Source organism: Heptranchias perlo, chromosome 2 (assembly GCF_035084215.1).
Source record: "Heptranchias perlo isolate sHepPer1 chromosome 2, sHepPer1.hap1, whole genome shotgun sequence".
Classification (NCBI taxonomy): domain Eukaryota; kingdom Metazoa; phylum Chordata; class Chondrichthyes; order Hexanchiformes; family Hexanchidae; genus Heptranchias; species Heptranchias perlo.
The window spans coordinates 21,703,030-21,727,179 of record NC_090326.1 but is presented as its reverse complement, the minus strand read 5'-3'; the positions used below and the strand labels follow the sequence as shown (position 1 = coordinate 21,727,179).

The following is a 24,150-nucleotide window of genomic DNA, read 5'->3' as shown; positions in this document are numbered from 1 at the left end:
GTGATAGCTTCACAAGAGGAGTAGGTGATAGCTTCACAAGAGGAGTAGGTGATAGCTTCACAAGAGGAGCAGGTGATAATGTCTCAAGAGGAGCAGGTGATAGCGTCACAAGAGGAGCAGGTGATAGCTTCACAAGAGGAGTAGGTGATAGCTTCACAAGAGGAGCAGGTGATAGCTTCACAAGAGGAGCAAGTGATAGCTTCACAAGAGGAGCAGGTGATAGCTTCACAAGAGGAGTAGGTGATAGCTTCACAAGAGGAGCAGGTGAGAGCTTCAAGAGGAGTAGGTGATAGCTTCACAAGAGGAGCAGGTGATAGCTTCACAAGAGGAGTAGGTGATAGCTTCACAAGAGGAGCAGGTGATAGCTTCACAAGAGGAGCAGGTGATAGCTTCACAAGAGGAGTAGGTGATAGCTTCACAAGAGGAGCAGGTGATAGCTTCACAAGAGGAGCAGTTGATAGCTTCACAAGAGGAGCAGGTGATAGCTTCACAAGAGGAGCAAGTGATAGCTTCACAAGAGGAGTAGGTGATAGCTTCACAAGAGGAGCAGGTGATAGCTTCACAAGAGGAGCAAGTGATAGCTTCACAAGAGGAGCAGGTGATAGCTTCACAAGAGGAGCAGGTGATAGCTTCAAAAGAGGAGCAAGTGATAGCTTCACAAGAGGAGCAGGTGATAGCGTCACAAGAGGAGCAAGTGATAGCGTCACAAGAGGAGCAGGTGATAATGTCTCAAGAGGAGCAGGTGATAGCTTCACAAGAGGAGCAGGTGATAGCGTCACGAGAGGAGCAAGTGATAGCTTCACAAGAGGAGCAGGTGATAATGTCTCAAGATGAGCAGGTGATAGCTTCACAAGAGGAGCAGGTGATAGCTTCACAAGAGGAGCAGGTGATAGCTTCACAAGAGGAGCAAGTGATAATGTCTCAAGAGGAGCAGGTGATAGCTTCACAAGAGGAGCAGGTGATAGCTTCACAAGAGGAGCAGGTGATAGCGTCACAAGAGGAGCAAGTGATAGCTTCACAAGAGGAGCAGGTGATAGCTTCACAAGAGGAGTAGGTGATAGCGTCACAAGAGGAGCAAGTGATAGCTTCACAAGAGGAGCAAGTGATAGCTTCACAAGAGGAGCAGGTGATAGCGTCACAAGAGGAGCAGGTGATAATGTCTCAAGAGGAGCAGGTGATAGCTTCACAAGAGGAGCAGGTGATAGCATCACAAGAGGAGCAGGTGATAATGTCTCAAGAGGAGCAGGTGATAGCTTCACAAGAGGAGCAAGTGATAGCTTCACAAGAGGAGCAGGTGATAGCTTCACAAGAGGAGCAGGTGATAGCTTCACAAGAGGAGCAGGTGAGAGCTTCAAGAGGAGTAGGTGATAGCTTCACAAGAGGAGCAGGTGATAGCTTCACAAGAGGAGTAGGTGATAGCTTCACAAGAGGAGTAGGTGATAGCTTCACAAGAGGAGCAGGTGATAATGTCTCAAGAGGAGCAGGTGATAGCGTCACAAGAGGAGCAGGTGATAGCTTCACAAGAGGAGTAGGTGATAGCTTCAGAAGAGGAGCAGGTGATAGCTTCACAAGAGGAGTAGGTGATAGCTTCACAAGAGGAGCAGGTGATAGCTTCACAAGAGGAGCAGGTGATAGCTTCACAAGAGGAGTAGGTGATAGCTTCACAAGAGGAGTAGGTGATAGCTTCACAAGAGGAGCAGGTGATAGCTTCACAAGAGGAGCAAGTGATAGCTTCACAAGAGGAGCAGGTGATAGCTTCACAAGAGGAGTAGGTGATAGCTTCACAAGAGGAGCAGGTGAGAGCTTCAAGAGGAGTAGGTGATAGCTTCACAAGAGGAGCAGGTGATAGCTTCACAAGAGGAGTAGGTGATAGCTTCACAAGAGGAGCAGGTGAAAGCTTCACAAGAGGAGCAGGTGATAGCTTCACAAGAGGAGTAGGTGATAGCTTCACAAGAGGAGCAGGTGATAGCTTCACAAGAGGAGCAGGTGATAGCTTCACAAGAGGAGCAGGTGATAGCTTCACAAGAGGAGCAAGTGATAGCTTCACAAGAGGAGTAGGTGATAGCTTCACAAGAGGAGCAGGTGATAGCTTCACAAGAGGAGCAAGTGATAGCTTCACAAGAGGAGCAAGTGATAGCTTCACAAGAGGAGCAGGTGATAATGTCTCAAGAGGAGCAGGTGATAGCTTCACAAGAGGAGCAGGTGATAGCTTCACAAGAGGAGCAAGTGATAGCTTCACAAGAGGAGCAGGTGATAGCTTCACAAGAGGAGTAGGTGATAGCTTCACAAGAGGAGCAAGTGATAGCTTCACAAGAGGAGCAAGTGATAGCTTCACAGGAGGAGCAGGTGATAGCTTCACAGGAGGAGCAGGTGATAGCTTCACAAGAGGAGCAGGTGATAGCTTCACAAGAGGAGCAGGTGATAGCTTCACAAGAGGAGCAGGTGATAGCTTCACAAGAGGAGCAGGTGATAGCTTCACAAGAGGAGTAGGTGATAGCGTCACAAGAGGAGCAAGTGATAGCTTCACAAGAGGAGTAGGTGATAGCTTCACAAGAGGAGTAGGTGATAGCGTCACAAGAGGAGCAGGTGATAGCGTCACAAGAGGAGCAAGTGATAGCGTCACAAGAGGAGCAGGTGATAGCTTCACAAGAGGAGCAGGTGATAGCTTCACGAGGAGCAGGTGATAGCTTCACAAGAGGAGCAAGTGATAGCGTCACAAGAGGAGCAAGTGATAGCGTCACAAGAGGAGCAAGTGATAGCGTCACAAGAGGAGCAAGTGATAGCGTCACAAGAGGAGCAAGTGATAGCTTCACAAGAGGAGTAGGTGATAGCTTCACAAGAGGAGCAAGTGATAGCTTCACAAGAGGAGCAAGTGATAGCTTCACAAGAGGAGCAGGTGATAGCTTCACAAGAGGAGCAAGTGATAGCTTCACGAGGAGCAAGTGATAGCGTCACAAGAGGAGTAGGTGATAGCGTCACAAGAGGAGTAGGTGATAGCGTCACAGGAGGAGCAAGAGCCAGTTGGTCATCAAAAACTTCCCATGCTGAGGGAAATGAAGCAGTGCAGTGACACTGGGCAGCCATGTTGGTAGTTAGTAGGCATGATGATATAGCTGACTATAATGAAGGATGCATCAGTCAGTTGTTTTGTACGTCACTGGGCAGTACATTAGCTAATAGTGCAGATGGTGCCTGTGCCAGACCGGAAGGAGAAGGAGCTAAAAGCAGTTCAGTAGGTGGATACCCTTGTCTGCCACTGATGGTGCCAGACCGATTTTCATCCCATTGATTTCAATAGGATGAACATCGGGCAGGTTCCACAATGGGTGGGAGATTCACTCTGCCACATTACCACCCAGGCGGCGAGGGTGAAAATTATCCCCTAACTGTGGCCAAGAGTGCGAGAGAAGATTTATTTGAGGTTTATAAATTTTTGACAGTTTTGATAGACTGAATAGGGAAAAACTGTTTCCTCTGGTTGGGGCGTCAATGACGAGGGGTGATCCAATTTAAAATTGTCACTGAGAGAACGAGGAGAGAGGTTAGGAGAAATCTCTTGAAACAGAGGGTTGTTGGAGAACCAAATGCTTCGCCACAGGGAATGGTTGAGGCAGAGACCTTTGAAGGGACAATTGTAGACATATTTGAAACAGAGATACATGGAGAGAGCAGGGCAGATTGCTCGAGCGAGGAGCTGGCACAGACAGGATGGGCTGAATGGTCACCATCTGTGCTGTAAATCTCTCTGGTTTTGTGATTTGTTCCCTGCCCTCTACCAGTACTGCTCTTAACCACCCACTGGGAGTGCACAGGAGAATCCCAAGCTCCACTGTCCTTCTGATGTTTCCTTTCTTTGTCCGACGTTGGGCACCTCCATATAGCAGTGTCGTTGAGATCAGGAACTTGTATAGTGGGGGTTGTTGTCCTTCTGGCTCTCTATAGATGGCGCTGTAATACGCTATAGCCTATCCTGAATACTGTGTGTGTACTTTATTAACAACACCCTAAACATCCACCCCCTCCATCAACATGCACCGTGGCTGCAGTGTGTACCATCCACAGGATGCAGCGCAGCAACTCGCCAAGGCTTCCTCGACAGCATCTCCCAAACCCACGACCTCTACCACCTAGAAGGACAAGAGCAGCAGGTGCATGGGAACACCACCACCTCCATGTTCCCCTCCAAGTCACAAACCATCCCGACTTGGAAATATATCGCCGTTCCTTCATCGTCGCTGGGTCAAAATCCTGGAACTCCCTTCCTAACAGCACTGTGGGAGAACCTTCACCACACGGACTGCAGCGGTTCAAGAGGCGGCTCACCACCACCTTCTCAAGGGCAATTCGGGATGGAAGTAAATGCCGGCCTCGCCAACGACATCCATATCCTAAGAATCAATAAGAAAAACTACTGGACAATGCAGGATGGCAATCATGGTACCCAAATGATTTGCCTGAAATACATCATCTGCAGGCTGATTTGGTGAGGGTGGTGCAGTTTCCCTCAGACCACTAGGTTATCCCTTCACTGGGAAAGGAGGTGCCTGTCTGGTGACCAGGACAGTTCTTGGTCATATTGTTGCAGGGCAAATTTGTTTGTGTTCGTGTATAATTTTCTCCTTTTACCCACGCATGATCTTACTTAGATTTTATTGGTCCTTTAACTCAATTTGTGTTAGGGATCTTCCCTCGTAAATCAGCAAATTCTAGCTGGTATGTTGATTTGAGCATAAATTGGTAGTTTATTTGGTAGAGACTTGAGTACATATCTTGGCCTACGCTCCAGTACAGTACTGAGGGAATGCTGCACTATCGGAGGTGCCGTCTTCCGAATGAGACGTTTAACTTCCCTGACGAGAGAGAAGACACTGGCAAGAAATTCATCGCCTGTCCCCTTTTGCACCCTGCAATCTGAGAGCAGGTCACCTAGATGAGGCGTGACATGAGATTAGGACTGTAACCGTCTTTCAGATGAGACGTTAAACTGAGGCCCTGTCTGCTGCCTCTGGTGGACGTAAAAGATCCCAAGGCACTATTCGAAGACGAGCAGGGGAGTTCTCCCCGGTGTCCTGGCCAATATTTATCCCTCAACCAACATTACTAAAAGCACATTATCTGGTCATTATCACATTGCTGTTTGTGGGATCTTGCTGTGCGCAAATTGGCTGCTGCGTTTCTTACATTGAAACAGTGACTACACTTCAAAAGTACTTCATTGGCTGTAAAGCAATTTGGGACGTCCTGAGGTCATGAAAGGTGCTATATAAATGCAAGTTCTTTCTTTTTCTTTAATTTGCTCCTTCTCAGAGCCGTGCGGGCTGTGCTGTGCTATGCCAGTTTACCTCACGTCATCTTTGTTTAGCAAGCTGAAGTTGGCCTGAAACCAGCCTGTAATTGCTATCCAAACACGAGCATATGGAAAATGACAGGCAGGAAAAGACTTACTCGTCCATCCAGCCTGTCGCATGAATGTTACCCCTCCCAGTAAATGAAAGTACAGTGATACTGATGCCATATTTTTATTATTGAGGGACAAATGTGCAGGGTCAAACCCACTTTGCAGGGACCACCTAATTCGATAAGAGGAGGAGAGAAGATGAGGTCAATCGGGGGGTCTTGATTTTGTGAATAGTAAACATGAGTTTTAAATCTCAGCGGAAGAGGAGTTTCACTGTGTTAAGGTCCTGGGGAAGGAATAATGCGAATTGTATCTTAAATGCGATCGTGATACTACCTATCTGTAATGATCTTTGGGACAAACAGGACACCTTTCTGTAATGAAAAAGAAAGACTTGCATTTATATAGCGCCTTTCATGACCTCAGAATGTCCCAAAATGCTTTACAGCCAATGAAGTACTTTTGAAGTGTAGTCACTGTTGTAATGTAGGAAACATAGCAGCCAATTGGCGGACAGCAAGATCCCACAAACATCAATGAGGTAATGACCAGATAGTCTGTTTTAGTGATGTTGATTGAGGGATAAATATTGGTCAGAACACCAGGGAGAACTGTCAAGGGATCTTTTATGGCCACCTATAGGGGGCTAACTGCAAATTTTATCTGTCTGGAGTTGCATTTGGAAATGTTGTAGACAGGTAATTTGTCTAGACAGGAGGTCTTTCGGTGCAGACAGAACACCTGGCCTGTAATATTAGGCTCCTCAGGTCTTGATTACAGAAAGTATTCCTTTATGTTTTGCATTCACCTCAGTTCTGTCCTGTTTTCCAACTCAAGATGGAAGGAAGGAGCCAATCCAACACCCACTCACCTAGAAGACCGAGTAATATATTACACATGCATCCCTTCTTCACTGGTGCTTGTGTGGAGGAATGATTGAAAATCCTTTACTGTTCACGGTGAAGTATGCAGGAAGCATGTTAACAGATTCTTTTCCCATCCAAAATAAAGGGCTTTATAACATCAGCAATTTAGACTGTGAAACACAGCCGGCACAATGTGACTAAAACATGTGATACAAGATTATGCTAATCGCTCAAGTCCATCATAATGTATTTGCAAAGATTATTTGGACAACTAAAATGAGTTATTGTAGATAAACGTCAAATACTTAATAGCCTGTGGCCAATTAGCTTTGCCAAGAATTTATGGGATGTCAAACAATTGTTTAATAAAGGCTGCTGTAGATATTTTTTCCACAAATGATTCTTACTCCAAGGGTTTGTTTTTTTTAGTTATCAGACGTGCGTGTAAACTTGCCAATTTCAGAATTGCTTTCCCAACTACTAAATAGAAGCATTTTGATATTTAAATGTATTTGTCTGAAAGGAAGGGATCTAAAGATCACGTTAAGGTGAGATTTTTTTAATGCTTTTGTTCATTGATTATCACTTAGAAAACAAACGGCCATTTTTTTAACTCATTTACAGAAACAAAGAAAGACTTATATTTATATAACGCCTTTCCCGACCACAGGGTGTCCCAAGCTCTTTACAGCCAATGAAGCACTTTTTTTTTGACGTGTTGTAATGTAGGACAAGCTGCAGCCAATTTGCGCACAGCAAGATCCCACAAACAGCAATGTGATAATGACCAGATAATCTGTTTTAGATGTTGTTGAAGGATAAATATTGGCCAGGACACCGGGGAGAACTCCCCTGCTTTTCTTTGATTAGTGCCATGGGATCTTTTACGCCCACCTGAGAGGTTTGATGTCTCATCCGAAAGATGGTTACAGTCCTCATCTCCTCATGCCTCGCCGCATCTGTGACCAAGGGGGTACTAGGTAACCTGCTGCAGATTGCAGGGAACGGGGTTCAAAAGGGAGCAGGTGATGACTTTCTCCTATTGTCTTCTCTCTCTTATCAGGGAAGTGTCCATTCTCTGAGATTGGGAACAGGTGAGGTGGAGAGTGGGACTTGCAACAGAAGTGGTTGCAACAAACTTTTGTGACAGCGTGAACCATATTGGTTTTGTGTTGAATAATCTCCCTAAATTACAGAGCTATGGACGCAGAAGAGAAAGTGAACGTTGCTCTAATCTCCCATACATTTCTGATGACTTTTCACTGGTGCGGAAGGGGTGGATCACTTCACCGTGACCTCAAAGCCCCTGCTCACATACCTCCTTCTGTTGACCAAAGCATCACAAGATATATTTCTTCCATTTGTTAAAAGAGAAAATGTCAACATGTTAACGTGAGATAACCTGCTCTCAGCCTCCTGGGACCATGGACCTCCAAACCCTGAAAATGTTACTGACTAACATCTTTCATAAGTCCCGTTCGCCCATCTCCCCAGTGCTCGTTGACCTACATTAGCTCCCGGTCCGGCAAGGCCTTGGTTTTAAAATTCTAATCCTTGTTTTCAAATCCTTGCATGGCCTCACTCCTCCCTATCTCTGTAACCTCCATCAGCCCTACAACCTTCCGAGATCCCTGCACTCCTCCAATTCTGGCCTCTTGCGCATCCCCGAGTTCCTTCGCCCCACCATTGGCGGCCGTGCCTTCAGCTGCCTAGGCCCTAAAGTCTGGAATTCCCTCCCTAAACCGCTCCACCTCTCTCTCCTTCTTTAAGATGCTCCTTTTAACCTACCTCTTTGACTAATATCTCTTTATGTGGCTCGGTGTCAAATATTGTCCAATAACGCTCCTGTGAAGCACTTTGGGAAGTTTTACTACGTTAAAGGTGCTATACAAGTTGTTGTTGTTATGTCTGGATCAAAATGCTGATAAATACTACATGATCTCCCTTGTCATTGCTCGCAGAGTCAAGATTAAGTGTAGACTTTGGGTGGAGCAGGGTTTAGACGATGGGTAATTGGACCAGGGTGTGCGGACATATGCAAACTGCCCATGTAAACTTGTTGTGCTGTAATTACACTTTCCTGCCAGTGATGGCACTGATAGTTACAGCCTGAGATGTTTTACATGGGAAGGTTCCATCATAAATGTGGACGTAAGAATTTATAATGGAAAAAAAAGGTTGACATGAAGTGCAAGCAGCTGTAGGATTTTTTATATATGATAGTTATATGATTATTGCATTTATGTGGCATCTTATCACATCATTCAAATAGCTCAAAGTGCTTGAATCACCTTGTGGGTGCATCGAGTGTCATTATGAGGACAGGTTGCATGGACTAGGTTTGTATTCCCTTGAGTATAGAAGATTAAGGGGTGATCTAATTGAGGTGTTTAAGATGATTAAAGGGGTTGATAGGGTCGATAGAGAGAAACTATTTCCTCTGGTGGGGGAGTCCAGAACAAGGGGGCATAACCTTAAAATTAGAGCCAGGTCATTCAGGGGTGATGTCAGGAAGCACTTCTTCACACAAAGGGTAGTGGAAATCTGGAACTCTCTTCCCCAAAAAGTTGTTGGGGCTGGGGGTCAATTGAAAATTTCAAAACTGAGCTTGATAGATTTTAGTTCGGTAAGGGTATTAAGGGTTACGGAACCAAGGCGGGTAGATGGAGTTAAGATACAGATCAGCCATGGTCTAATTGAATGACAGAACAGGCTGAATGGCCTACGCCTGTTCCTATGATCCTAAGCACAGAATCTATTCTGTGCCAGCAACATCCCATAGACATCAGTGAGCTGAATGACCAGTTGGTGTGTGTTTCCGGCGGTGTTGGTTGAGGGAGGAATGTTGTCCATGATACTGGGGAGAACTGCCTCTTCTCTCTCTAATGCCTTGGATCTTTAGCATCCACTCGAACCACTGGAACGGGCAGACAGGAGCGTGGCTCAAGCATCTCATCCGACAGCTGGCGCCTGCCACGATGCGGTACTCCCTCAGGACCGCAGCAGAGAGTTGGCCTCGATTGTCAGCTCACGTCCTGGTGTAGAACCTCAATCCAAACCCGGCTCGGATACAACAACCATACGTCTGAGCCAAGCTGATACACGAGATCCATTCGATTCATTGTGTACTATCACTTCTTGCATTGACTTAAGACAAGAAGGAATGTTTCTGTGCTGCTTTGACCATGTTTTAATCAGCTTACTGAAAATAACTTGTATTTATTTAGTGATATACATATACATTTATATTGCATTTATTCACGACCACAGGACGTCCCGAACCAATTAAACACTTTTGAAGTGTAGTCACTGTTATAATGTAAGAAACGCAGCAGCCAATTTGCGCACAGCAAGATCCCACAAACAGCAATGTGATAATGACCAGATAATCTGTTTTTAGTGATGTTGGTTGAGGGATAAATATTGGCCAGGACACTGGGGAGAACTCCCCTCCTCTTTGAAATAATGCCGTAGGATCTTATACTTCCAGACAGGGCCTCGGTTTAACATCTCATCCGAAGTACGGCACCTCTAACCATGCAGCACTCCCTCAGTACTGCAATGGGGGTGTCAGCCTGGATTTTGTGCTCAAGTCCCTGGAGTGGGAATTGAACCCACGACCTTCTGACTCAGAGATGAGAGTGCTACCACTGAGCCATAGCTGACGCCGTGGGTTTTATACAAGGGTCTATTTTTTTAAAATCTACTTTAGGAACTTTTCCTATGTTAAAGTACGATGCAAGTTATTGTATCCACGAAAGTTTCCTAAGGTGATTTCTTAGGATCCAGTTCAAAACTTTACAATTCTATTCGTCACGTGAGCTTAGACAGTGCATGTTAACAGGCTGTTGAACTGTGGCGGCATCACGGCCGACGCTTGATGTGACCCTTACCGCACACGTACACTTCCCAGCAGGAGTCATCGAATAACCATCGGGAGTAGGAACCATGGCTGAGCTTTACTATCCCGAGACCAACTTTCTCCAGCCCGACAACCCCTCACCTCGAGTCCACTGACTCTGGCCTCTTATGAATCCCCCCACTCCCTCTGCCTCACCATTGGCAGCTGTGCCTTCAGCCTTCTGGAATTCCACTCCTAAACTCCTCTGTCCCTTCCTACACCCCTCTGTCCCCTCCTACACCCCTCTGTCCCCTCCAACACCCCTCTGTCCCCTCCTACACCCCTCTGTCCCCTCCTACACCCCTCTGTCCACTCCTACACCCCTCTGTCCCTTCCTACACCCCTCTGTCCCCTCCTACACCCCTCTGTCCCCTCCTACACCCCTCTGTCCCTTCCTACACCCCTCTGTCCACTCCTACACCCCTCTGTCCACTCCTACACCCCTCTGTCCACTCCTACACCCCTCTGTCCACTCCTACACCCCTCTGTCCCCTCCTACACCCCTCTGTCCCTTCCTACACCCCTCTGTCCCTTCCTACACCCCTCTGTCCACTCCTACACCCCTCTGTCCACTCCTACACCCCTCTGTCCACTCCTACACCCCTCTGTCCCTTCCTACACCCCTCTGTCCCTTCCTACACCCCTCTGTCCACTCCTACACCCCTCTGTCCCCTCCTACACCCCTCTGTCCACTCCTACACCCCTCTGTCCACTCCTACACCCCTCTGTCCACTCCTACACCCCTCTGTCCACTCCTACACCCCTCTGTCCACTCCTACACACCTCTGTCCACTCCTACACCCCTCTGTCCCTTCCTACACCCCTCTGTCCCCTCCAACACCCCTCTGTCCCCTCCTACACCCCTCTGTCCACTCCAACACCCCTCTGTCCCCTCCTACACCCCTCTGTCCACTCCTACACCCCTCTGTCCACTCCTACACCCCTCTGTCCACTCCTACACCCCTCTGTCCACTCCTACACCCCTCTGTCCACTCCTACACCCCTCTGTCCACTCCTACACCCCTCTGTCCACTCCTACACCCCTCTGTCCACTCCTACACCCCTCTGTCCCTTCCTACACCCCTCTGTCCCCTCCTACACCCCTCTGTCCCTTCCTACACCCCTCTGTCCACTCCTACACCCCTCTGTCCACTCCTACACCCCTCTGTCCACTCCTACACCCCTCTGTCCACTCCTACACCCCTCTGTCCACTCCTACACCCCTCTGTCCCCCCTTAAACCCCTCTGTCCCCCCTTAAACCCTTCTGCCCCCCCTTAAACCCTTCTGCCCCCCCTTAAACCCTTCTGCCCCCCTCTTAAACCCTTCTGCCCCCCCTTAAACCCTTCTGTCCCCCCTTAAACCCTTCTGCCCCCCCTTAAACCCTTCTGCCCCCCCTTAAACCCTTCTGCCCCCCCTTAAACCCTTCTGTCCCCCCCTTAGACCCTTCTGCCCCCCTTAAACCCTTCTGCCCCCCCTTAAACCCTTCTGCCCCCCCTTATACCCTTCTGTCCCCCCCCTTAAACCCCTCTGTCCCCGCCACCTCTCTCTCCTCCTTTAAGACCCTCCTTAAAGACCACCTTTTTTGACCAAGCTTTTGGTCGCCGCTCCAAAGTTCTTCTGCTTTGGCTTGGTGTGCATATTTTCCTTACATCTCTGTGAAGCACTTTGGGACAATTGTTACATTGTTGTTGTGTGGCTCAGTCCTGTAGAGGACAGTACAATTACCAGCTGAACCACTGGGAGATCAGTTAACAGTGGGTAGGGGAGAGTGTTCGCCATGGTGTCAGGTGTCATGAGCGACAGTGTTCTCACGTTTTAAGCTGGCTTTATTGTTTTGCCTCGCTTTTCTTGAGGTAAAATGAGATCGGAGGCTATGCCCTGGAGATATTTTAAAATCTTTCTGCACTATAATCCCATTGAGTCACTGAATAAAAAGAAAATAAAGAAAGAACTTGCATTTATATCGCACTTTTCACAGCCAAAGCGTTTTACAGACAATGAAGTACTTTTGAAGTCACTGTTATGATGTAGGAAACACGACAGCTAATTTGAACACAGCAAGGTGATAATGGCCAGATAATCTGTTTTATGATGTTGTTTGAGGGATAAATATTGGCCAGGACACCAGGTAGAACTCTCCTGCTCTTCTTTGAAATAGTGTCATGTGATCTTTTATCTGAGAGGGTAAATGGGGCCTCGCTTTTACATCTCATCCGAAAGATGACACCACCGACAGTGCAGCACTCCCTCAGTAGTACACTGGGATTGTCAGCCTAGATTTTGTGCTCAAGTCTCTGGAGTGCGACTTGAACCCACAACCTTCTGACTCAGAGCCTTTCAAATTCTTAGTTTGAAACCAATAACAATATCATAATTCTAACAATTCAGACGCTCATTTATTACTTCCATTATCCTTGCCCTTTACACACTCGTTGGCCAGTGTTAGTGAAAAAGTTGATGTGGACAAATGGTCATGCAATGTAATGTTGGTCTGGGTGTGAATGGTGTGATGTGGTGTGAATGGTGTAATATGGTGTGAATGGTGTAATATGGTGTGATGTGGTGTGAATGGTGCAATATGGTGTGAATGGTGTAATATGGTGTGATGTGGTGTGAATGGTGCAATATGGTGTGAATGGTGTAATATGGTGTGATGTGGTGTGAATGGTGTAATATGGTGTGAATGGTGTAATATGGTGTGATGTGGTGTGAATGGTGCAATATGGTGTGAATGGTGTAATATGGTGTGATGTGGTGTGAATGGTGTAATATGGTGTGATGTGGTGTGAATGGTGTAATATGGTGTGATGTGTTGCAAATGGTGCAATGTGGTGTAAAGTGGTGTGAATGGTGTGATGTGGTGTGAATAGTGTGATGTGGTGTGAATAGTGTGATCTGGTGTGAATAGTGTGATCTGGTGTGAATGGTGTGATGTGGTGTGAATAGTGTGATGTGTGAATGGTGTGATGTGGTGTGAATAGTGTGATGTGGTGTGAATAGTGTGATGTGGTGTGAATGGTGTGATCTGGTGTGAATGGTGTGATCTGGTGTGAATGGTGTGATGTGGTGTAATGTGTGATGTGGTGTGAATGGTATAATGTGGTGTGAATAGTGTGATGTGTGAATGGTGTGATGTGGTGCGAATAGTGTGATGTGGTGTGAATAGTGTGATGTGGTGTGAATAGTGTGATGTGGTGTAATGTGTGATGTGGTGTGAATGGTGTGATCTGGTGTGAATGGTGTGATCTGGTGTGATGTGGTGTGAATGGTGTGATGTGGTGTGAATGGTGTGATCTGGTGTGAATGGTGTGATCTGGTGTGAATGGTGTGATGTGGTGTGAATGGTGTGATCTGGTGTGAATGGTGTGATCTGGTGTGATGTGGTGTGATCTGGTGTGAATGGTGTGATCTGGTGTGATGTGGTGTGAATGGTGTGATCTGGTGTGAATGGTGTGATGTGGTGTGAATGGTGTGATCTGGTGTGAATGGTGTGATGTGGTGTGAATGGTGTGATCTGGTGTGAATGGTGTGATCTGGTGTGAATGGTGTGATGTGGTGTGAATGGTGTGATCTGGTGTGAATAGTGTGATCTGGTGTGAATAGTGTGATGTGGTGTGAATGGTGTGATCTGGTGTGAATAGTGTGATCTGGTGTGAATAGTGTGATGTGGTGTAAATAGTGTGATGTGGTGTGAATAGTGTGATGTGGTGTGAATGGTGTGATCTGGTGTGAATGGTGTGATCTGGTGTGAATGGTGTGATCTGGTGTGAATGGTGTGATGTGGTGTGAATAGTGTGATGTGGTGTAAATAGTGTGATGTGGTGTAATGTGGTGTGAATAGTGTGATGTGGTGCGAATAGTGTGATGTGGTGTGAATAGTGTGATGTGGTGTAATGTGGTGTGAATGGTGTGATCTGGTGTGAATAGTGTGATGTGGTGTGAATGGTGTGAATGGTGTGATGTGGTGCGAATGGTGTGATGTGGTGTGAATGGTGTGATATGGTGTGAATGGTGTGATGTGGTGTGAATAGTGTGATGTGGTGTGAATGGTGTGATCTGGTGTGAATGGTGTGATCTGGTGTGAATAGTGTGATCTGGTGTGAATAGTGTGATGTGGTGTGAATGGTGTGATGTGGTGTGAATAGTGTGATGTGGTGTGAATGGTGTGATGTGGTGTGAATGGTGTGATGTGGTGTGAATGGTGTGATCTGGTGTGAATGGTGTGATGTGGTGTGAATGGTGTGATCTGGTGTGAATGGTGTGATCTGGTGTGAATGGTGTGATGTGGTGTGAATGGTGTGATCTGGTGTGAATAGTGTGATCTGGTGTGAATAGTGTGATGTGGTGTGAATGGTGTGATCTGGTGTGAATAGTGTGATCTGGTGTGAATGGTGTGATGTGGTGTGAATAGTGTGATGTGGTGTAAATAGTGTGATGTGGTGTGAATAGTGTGATGTGGTGTGAATGGTGTGATCTGGTGTGAATGGTGTGATCTGGTGTGAATGGTGTGATCTGGTGTGAATGGTGTGATGTGGTGTGAATAGTGTGATGTGGTGTAAATAGTGTGATGTGGTGTAATGTGGTGTGAATAGTGTGATGTGGTGCGAATAGTGTGATGTGGTGTGAATAGTGTGATGTGGTGTAATGTGGTGTGAATGGTGTGATCTGGTGTGAATAGTGTGATGTGGTGTGAATAGTGTGATCTGGTGTGAATAGTGTGATGTGGTGTGTATGGTGTTATCTGGTGTGAATAGTGTGATGTGGTGTGAATGGTGTGATCTGGTGTGAATGGTGTGATGTGGTGTGAATGGTGTGATCTGGTGTGAATAGTGTGATGTGGTGTGAATAGTGTGATGTGGTGTGTATGGTGTTATCTGGTGTGAATAGTGTGATGTGGTGTGAATGGTGTGATCTGGTGTGAATGGTGTGATGTGGTGTGAATGGTGTGATGTGGTGTGAATGGTGTTATCTGGTGTGAATAGTGTAATCTGGTGTGAATGGTGTGATTTTTTTTTATTCGTTCACGGGATGTGGGCGTGAATAGTGTAATGTGGTGTGATCTGGTGTGAATGGTGTGATGTGGTGTGAATGATGTGATCTGGTGTGAATAGTGTGATCTGGTGTGAATAGTGTGATCTGGTGTGAATAGTGTGATATGGTGTGAATGGTGTAATGTGGTGTGAATGGTGTGATCTGGTGTGAATGGTGTGATCTGGTGTGAATGGTGTAATGTGGTGTGAATGGTGTGATGTGTGAATGGTGTGATCTGGTGTGAATAGTGTGATCGGTGTGAATAGTGTGATCTGGTGTGAATGGTGTGATGTGGTGTGAATGTTGTAATGTGGTGTGAATGGTGTGAGGTGTGAATAGTGTGAGGTGTGAATAGTGTGAGGTGTGAATATTGTGATGTGGTGTGACTAGTGTGATCTGGTGTGAATAGTGTGATATGCTGTCAATAGTGTGATGTGTGAATGGTGTAATGTGTGAATGGTGTGAGGTGTGAATAGTGTAATGTGTGAATAGTGTGAGGTGTGAATAGTGTAATGTGGTGTGAATATTGTGATGTGGTGTGACTAGCGTGATCTGGTGTGACTAGCGTGATGTGGTGTGAATAGTGTGATGTGGTGTGAATGGTGTGATCTGGTGTGAATGGTGTGATCTGGTGTGAATGGTGTGATTTGGTATGAATGGTGTGATTTGGTATGAATGGCGTGATGTGGTGCAAATGGTGTGATCTGGTGTGAATAGTGTGATGTGTGAATGTTGTGATGTGGTGTGAGGTGTGCATAGTGTAATGTGGTGTGAATATTTTGATGTGGCGTGAATAATGTGATCTGGTGTGAATGGTGTGAGGTGTGAATGGTGTATAGTGGTGTGAATAGTGTAATCTGGTGTGAATGGTGTGATGTGGTGTGAATGGTGTGATGTGTGGATGGTGTGATGTGGTCTGAATGGTGTAATGTGGTGTGAATGATGTGATGTGGTGTGAATGGTGTATAGTGGTGTGAATGGTGTGATCTGGTGTGAATGGTGTGATGTGGTGTAATGTGGTGTGAATGGTGTGATGTGTGAATGGTGTGATCTGGTGTGAATGGTGTGATGTGGTGTGAATGGTGTATAGTGCTGTGAATGGTGTGATGTGGTGTGAATGGTGTGATGTGTGAATGGTGTGATGTGGTGTGAATGGTGTGATGTGGTGTGAATGGTGTATAGTGGTGTGAATGGTGTATAGTGGTGTGAATGGTGTAATGTGATGTGAATAGTGTTATGTGGTGTGAATGGTGTAATGTGATGTGAATAGTGTGAATGGTCAAATGCACCAATGGAATACCCAGCAGGCACCAAGCTATGTACAATGCAATAGGCAGCTGAAGGCAAATTGATTTCATTTTCAAGTTGTCAGCTTCTGCAAGGCACAGTTCACCAGGTACAGTTCACACCAAGCTGTTCATCTGCTCACCACGAGTCCTATGGCATACTTAAACAAGAAGGACTATTATTCTGTGAATGGTCCGTTACTGCCACCAGAAAATAGTCCACCTAGTGCACACTTCCCTAGGAGTGTCCCTGAGGTTTTCATTCTGAGCCAACCAAGTGTGTCATGGCCCTTTGGAGAAGGAGGAAGATAAGGGGCTTGGCTCCTCGGAGATTTGGGGGTATATTTTAAAGATAGTGCTCCCAGCATGGAGCTTTACTCAATGAAAGGGCATGGAGATCAGAACTGTCAGGTGTATGAAGACTGGTGACTATCAATATGGATTATGTGCTTCAGCATTCGCCTTTGGAAAGCTGACCCACTGAGTTTGGTCTCCCATACAACTCGGGGGAGCATTCAACACACTGGACCTCCGCCTAATATTCGCTGCTCCTAATCAACCCCCATCTCGACCTCACTGTGATCTTGCCAAGTGTATTCATCTGCACTTGTTTCCGATTCAATTGGGAATGGTGCTGTGGTGATTTGTGCTCTTTGAGTGAACCACTGGGTTCTACTTGCTCAGTGCAAAGAGCATATGGGACATTCTGAATACATAAAAACATAACCATTGGGCACTCTCGTCATGACGTCTAGCATTTTGCACTAATTAGTTGATGTAACATATCGTGCAATTCCTGGAATGTATGAAAATTAATATGGCGGTTAGCAGTTACTCTGTGCACCCCTACACTATCCAAAGTCCCAAAGTTGTCTGGCTGAACAAGTCTGCTATTCTGTCTCCATACGCAGTGAGTTGTATGTGTACATTAGGTACAATGTGCGTTTCATTCTGAGCTCTCAGTAGTTATATCGCGATTTTGCCTTTAAACATGAGAACAGTGTTGATTGAGTCAGGGTGACTTGACCCACGGAAGTTTTTGGCCATCGTGGCAAGTGCAGTGTGATTGGCCTAATTCTGCTCAATTTCACGTCTGCCTCACTAGCTGCGTCCTTGTTCGAGGGTTGCCAACCCCCCCAAGATTGTCCTGGAATCTTCAGGAAATGAAGATTAATCTCCTGGACACTGCTGCGAGATTGAAAATAGGGGGAAACGTCTGTTTGACTGGGTGGGGCAGTTGGAGGCAGGAGGTCATGTGATGAGCCCTCCAGGAATATGTCCAACCAGAGTTGGCAACCCTACCTTGCTTGCATTCCTCTGTGCAGTGTTTTTCACAAGTACCTCTTCAGTGACTGTATCATTCCTTCATGATGATGTACCTCCTCAGTAATATTGTCACTTTACCTTCTTCAAGTGGTGCGGCAGATCCCACCACCCCCTCAAAGGTTGTTGCCGTGGAGTTGACATTTTCTGTGACATGTTGTCGCATTTGTTGCACAGTTTCTACATTATCCCACAAGTCTAAAACTTCAGTTATGTGGAGAGAGTGGAGGAGCTGGGATTGTTCTCCTTAGATCAGCGAAGGTTAAGGAAAAATTTAATAGAAGTGTTCAAAATTATGAGGGGGTTTTGATAGCATTAACATGGAGAAACTGTTTCCACTGGCAGGAGGGTCAGTAACCAGAGGACACAGATTTAAGGAAATTGGCAAAAGAATCAGCAGGGAGATGAGGAAAAATGTTTTTGTGCAGCGAGTTGTTATGATCTGGAATGCACTGCCTGAAAAGGTGGTGGAAGCAGATTCAATAATAACTTTCCAAAAGGGAATTGGATAAACACTTGAAAAGGAAAAATTTGCAGGCCTATGGGGAAAGAACAGGGGGGAGTGGGACTAATTGGATAGATCTTTGAGAGCAGGCACAGGCACGATGGGCCGAATGGTCTCCTTCTGTGTTGTATGATTCTATGAACACTTGGGGGCTTCCAAAGATGTCCTTGCATTCCTCCAACTCAAGCACCTGCAGGACCTGGTTCCTAAGCCTGGCTTTTCTCTGCCATTGGCCAGCTGTTTAGAGAAATAAACAATCTCACTCCACAGCTTCACTACACACTGTTCAATATCGCTATACTGGTTTAAGTGGCTCATAAGCATTGAAGGGTCGTTATTGAAGACACGTCACGATTGGTTTGGTTTTTTTTCCATTGCTGCCAATGAAATTGGCTCTCAGGAAAAGCATATCTTAAAACTGTGAGTTTCGCCATTTCGTTGGTTAAAATAAAGATGATAAAACAGACATTTAACCAAAAGAGGAAATGTGATAACTAGTTTTCAAAGTGCTATGTGTGTTTTTAAATAGAGGTTGCAGAAATTCTGTGAAATGTTAATATTGTAAAGGAGGATTATGAAATGTACATATTTATTTAATTGCTAGGACTGGTGTTTATATATGTGCATACAGAATGTTTGTTTTAAGTTCTATCTGTGCTGTTGTTGATGTTTGATCCTCTAACTTAACTCAGATGTTCCCCAGGGCTCTGTCCTCTCTCCGACTCTGTTCCTTCCTCCTAGCAGCGGCCTCCTCCACCCATTGTCCACACGACCCAATCTTTTACTGATGATTTCACTCTACACTGATCAATTTCTTTAATGTTACATACTCTCAATGGACACAACTTCCAGTTCTCTCTCAATCCAACAGCTCAATCAATTCACCTTGTTCTCCTTTCAATTGGGCAATGAAAATCTTGTTTCTTCAATTCTTCAAAGGCACAGTTTCTACATTCTCTTGCAAGTCTAACAAACAGCTACAACTCCTCCCCGAGTCCTTCCTTGACTTACATTCTGGGCCTCTGATATCAAGTGAAACTCCCACATCACCTCCATTGCTAAAGCTGCCTCCAAGAAGCTTGATTCCCTTTTTTATATCAAGCACTATCAACAGCCCATAAATCTGCGTAAAGCCTAAGTACTGCCAAGACTAGAATGTTGCTACTATATCTTTGGCCACCTAGACAGAATACAAGAGAAAATGTTTCTGTTGTCTCAGCGCTAGCCTCTAACCTTTCTCTTTCTGCTTTAACCTTTCTTATCTCTCTATTTTAGGACCATAGGAAGTTCTGCATCCCTGAACTTTTTCCTTTTGTTCCTTCTAAACTCTGTCAACACCATCCAGTGCATTCTTCCTCCATTCCTCCCCACCACCATCCTTACTGCATTGAAATCAAGACTCACCATGTGGTCTTCACGAATTCATCTCCTCAAGTACCCCAAAGCTGTACAAATCCTGACCTGCCCCCACTCTTTCCTCCCTCTTACAGTCTTTAGACTTTTAAAGCTCAAGCTAGGTTTCAGCGAATCACCTCCTGATTTATGTCATTGTGTATATTCAACCTTGTTAATGCCTATACTGTGGGCCTCGTCCCTTCACCTTGGTTTCACAGTAAAAAAAAAAGATAAACAGTGGATAAAACCCAAACTGAAAGAATGAGGTTCTTGCCCATTAGTTCATCATCGCTTACTCATTTCTTTGGCTGATGTGTGTTTTTCTACAGTGCTATTATTCTTCTCTTCATTGTGCTCCAATCCACTTTATTTGTGTATGTGTTGCAAGTCGCAAGATAATAACAAAATGACAGGCCGGCCCACTGACAGCTGTGTATCATATTCTGATGACATTTTCATGGATATGTTTATACGGGTGAAAGCAGCTCATTGATTTGAAATCCTTATCAAAGCAGGACCATGTGAAGTCTGGGTGGTGCATAGTGAGGTAGGTAATGCCCATGTCCAAAAGTTCACTAGCTGTGTTTGAAAGCCAAACGAGAGGCAAGGGATAACATAGACCTCACTTACTCAGGATGTGTGTGTATCGTTCAGACAAGATAACAAGTTATTTTTGCTGAACAGATGAGCAGTTCAGAATGATTCAGTATCACTTTAATACACGCATGTATCTATATTTTATTTTATTTCATTTCTAAATTTCCACAGGGAGTTTGGCTGGCGGGATCCCGAGCTGCCAGAAGTCATCCAGATGTTGCAGCATCAGTTCCCTTCGGTGCAGTCCAACGCAGCAGCCTACCTGCAACACCTGTGCTTTGGAGACAATAAGATCAAGGCGGAGGTGAGTACACCGTAGAAGTGTTCATTGCTGTACTTCTTTATTGAATAATCTCCTACTTAAAAATAGCCATGTGAAGGCTGCCGGCAGTCAGCTGTGCTTAGCAATTATTTACCCATTAGACGATTAGCTTAACGCTTTTCCGTCACAAACAGTGGGACTGATACCCACTTATAAAATCCGCCCACATGCCAGTGTTAGTTACAGTCAGTCTCTAATCAGCATCGAAAGTAATTATTATTTATTTTGAATCAGCGGAGGTGATATTTGCTAATTGTACCTTCAAATGCTATTCTCTCAGTTTCCCATAGATTGCGGAGATGACGAAGCAACAAGGATAAATGAAAAAAATATGCTCTATGTGGTACCCTGTTTCCAATACATTGTGGGGAACAGTTGCCAGTGAGAAGCGTGTTGGAGTATGGTGGGGCTACTGGTGGGCCATGTTTGCTTTGTTTAGGCCATGGAGGGGGTTCAGAGTCCCAGTGACAAAGCTGGAACACTTAAGAACGAATGGACGATGTGCTGTTGCTCAAAAGTTATGTTTGTGACTTTACCTTTCTGGCTGCCAATGGCCCCCAATGTTCGGAAAACGGCTGTACTGGGCAACAATGTGAGAACTGCCAGGATAAAATATGGTATAGCACCACTGCGAAAGCCCTCTGATAGGCAACGGTATGAAAACTTCCACCGGCAGTAGCCCTACATGACAGGGAGCTCACTAGGTCACCTGTGGCTCAGTGGGTAGCTCACTCACCTCTGAGTCAGAAGATTATGGGTTCTTGAGCCACTGTGGGAGTACTGAGGGAGTGCTGCACTGTCTGAGGTGCTGTCTTTTGGATGAGACGTGAAACCGAGGCCCCCATCTGACCTCCCAGGGTGACGTAAAAGATCCCATGGCACTATTTCAAAGAAGAGCAGGGGAATGTCCTGGCCAATATTTATCTCTCAGCCAACATCATAAACAAATTATCTGGTCACTATCACATTGCTGTTTGTGGGACTTTGCTGTGTGCAAATTGGATGCCACGTTTCCTACATCACAATAGTGACTACACTTCAAAAGTACTTCATTGGCTGTAAAGCGCTCTGGGACATCCTAAGGTCATGAAAGGCGCTATATAAATGCAAGTTCTTTCTTTCTTTCTTAGGTGTTGCACTGAGGCATTCAAAGCCCTTTATTTATAGTGCAGCGCTGTCTCTCACATTATATTGGAGAGGGACTGTCTGACTATCATTGGATATAAGGAATGTCTGATATATTTGGGGTTATTTTTGTCTTAGACTATGAAATCCCCAAAATTTTGAAAGCAGGATCATCCCAAGATTGATGAAACCCAGACACTAACTGTAACATACATGCCAAATGTGTTTTAACCTATGTATCAGCTTATCAGCGTTTTACAAGGCAAATCAGCTTTTTTCCCATTGGGATTGGATATTATTAGCATCTCAATCAGATTCACATTTCATTAACAGTAGCAACACAGGTTAACAAGGCCCTAAAAAATGCAAACTTAGCACTGGGGTTCATTTCTAGAGGAATAGAATTGAAAAGCAGAGAAGTTATGTTAAACTTGTACAGAACCTTGGTTAGACCACACTTGGAGTACTGTGCACAGTTCTGGTCTCCATGTTACAAAAAGGATATAGAAGCACTGGAAAAAGTGCAAAAAATATTTACAAGGATGATACCAGAAGTGAGAGGGTAAAACTATTGGGAAAGACTGAACAGGCTGGGGCTTTTTTCTCTAGAAAAGAGAGGGCAGAGGAGTGACCTAATAGAGGTTTTTAAGATTATGAAGGGGTTTGAAAGGGTAGACAAAGGGAAGATGTTTCCGGTTGTGAAGGAGACCAGAACCAGAGGTCCTAAATATAAGATAGTCACTAATAAATCGAATAAGGAATTCAGGAGAAACATCTTTACCCAGTGAGTCATTGGACAATGGAACTTGTTATTACATGGAATAGTTGAGGTGAAGAGCAAAGATGCATTTAAGGGGAAGCTAGATAAGTACATGAGGGAGAAAGGAATAGAAGGATATGTTGATAAGGTTAGATGAAGTAGGGTGGGAGGAGGCTCGTGTGGAGCATAAACACCGGCATAGACCTGTTGGGCCGAATGGCCTGTTTCTGTGCTGTAATTTTGTGTAACCAATCAGACTGGTTGGATGGTAGAAGCCGTTAGATGTTACTTCAGACATTACTTTCTCCCATTGGCAGCTGCACACAAACTTGAAACAGAAATGTTTTGAGGTGAGGTGATAGTTTCTGAGACTTGAAACTTCAGTTGTGTTTATTCAGTGTTTATCCCTGGAGAAGTTTTATATATAACAAGTAAAACTCAGCTATTAAAATATTTTCATTTTCTTCAAAGGAACCCTCTGGAGCATGCCCAATTACCCTTTTATGGGACTGTTTATTTTCGTTAAGTCTAGTTACGGACGTTTTTTTGATGTAAAGATGCTGTTCCTGCTGTGAATATGTTAATCGCTTCATTTGAGAACTCCTACCATTGCTTTTTACAGAGTTGCCTGGGTTTGGAAATAAAAGGGAGAATGGTATTGGAGTGAGGGCAAGCTTTACTAGGCAAATAGCATAAATGCATTTAAGAGGAAGCTAAATAAGCACACGAGGGAGTAAGGATCAAAAGGATATGCTGATAGGGTTAGATGAAGTAGGGAGGGAGGAGGCCCGTGTGGATCAATAACGCTGGCATAGACCAGTTGGGCCGAATGGCCTGTTTCTGTGCTGTAGACTCAAAGTAACTCAATGATGTACTCAATTTAAAGAATTACACTGAGATTTCCATATTTAGGACATTACTGCAGTGTACTATGTCTGGCAACACCTCAAATTTAAAATTCTCACCCTTGTGTTCAAATCCTTCCATGGCCTCGCCCCTCCCTATCACTCTAACCTCCTACAGCCCTCTGAGATCTCTGCGCTCCTCCCATTCTGGCCTCTTGTGCATCCCTGATTTCCATTGCCCCACCATTGGCGGCCGTGCCTTCAGCTGCCTAGACTCTAAGCTCTGGAATTCCCTCCGTAAACCTCTCCACCTCTTCACCTCTCTCTCCTCCTTTAAGGCGCTTTTTAAAATCTACCTCTTTGACCAAGCTTTTGGTCACCTGTCCTAACGTCTCTTTATGTGGCTCGGTGACAAATTTTGTTTGATAACTCTCTGTGAAGTGTCACGGGATGTTTCATTTAGTTAAAGGCGCTATATAAATGCAAGTTGTTGATGTATGATGCAGTCTGTTTGTGCTGTAGTGCCTCTCTATGTTCTGTGGATTTGGAAGTGGTTCTCAGTTTGTTTACACACTGTTAGTGGGAGGTCCCTTTGTTAATGTGTGGTGATTGGAGAGTGAACCCACATCAGAGCTGTCAAAAAAGGGCCATTGTATTTAGCTTTGGGTTGATTTTTCTTTGCCGGTGCCTGTGATGGTAGTTGCCTACAGACAGTATCCAATGCCATTTATGGACTCAGACTGAGAGCCAGACTGAAAGATGGACAATGCGAATATAAATTTGTACAATGATAAT

At 45.2% G+C, this 24,150-nt stretch overlaps 1 protein-coding gene across 2 annotated transcripts in view; it reads left to right on the top strand.

Moving 5' to 3' along the window:
* The window catches only part of LOC137335753 (catenin delta-2-like), a 532,228-nt gene that overhangs the window by 302,201 nt on the left and 205,877 nt on the right, over positions 1 to 24,150 (top strand). For both annotated transcript variants that reach the window (XM_068001100.1, XM_068001090.1), the window contains exon 9: positions 20,475 to 20,607. In XM_068001100.1, coding sequence (XP_067857201.1) covers positions 20,475 to 20,607 — 133 coding nt within the window. The remainder of the gene's footprint in view (positions 1 to 20,474; positions 20,608 to 24,150) is intronic.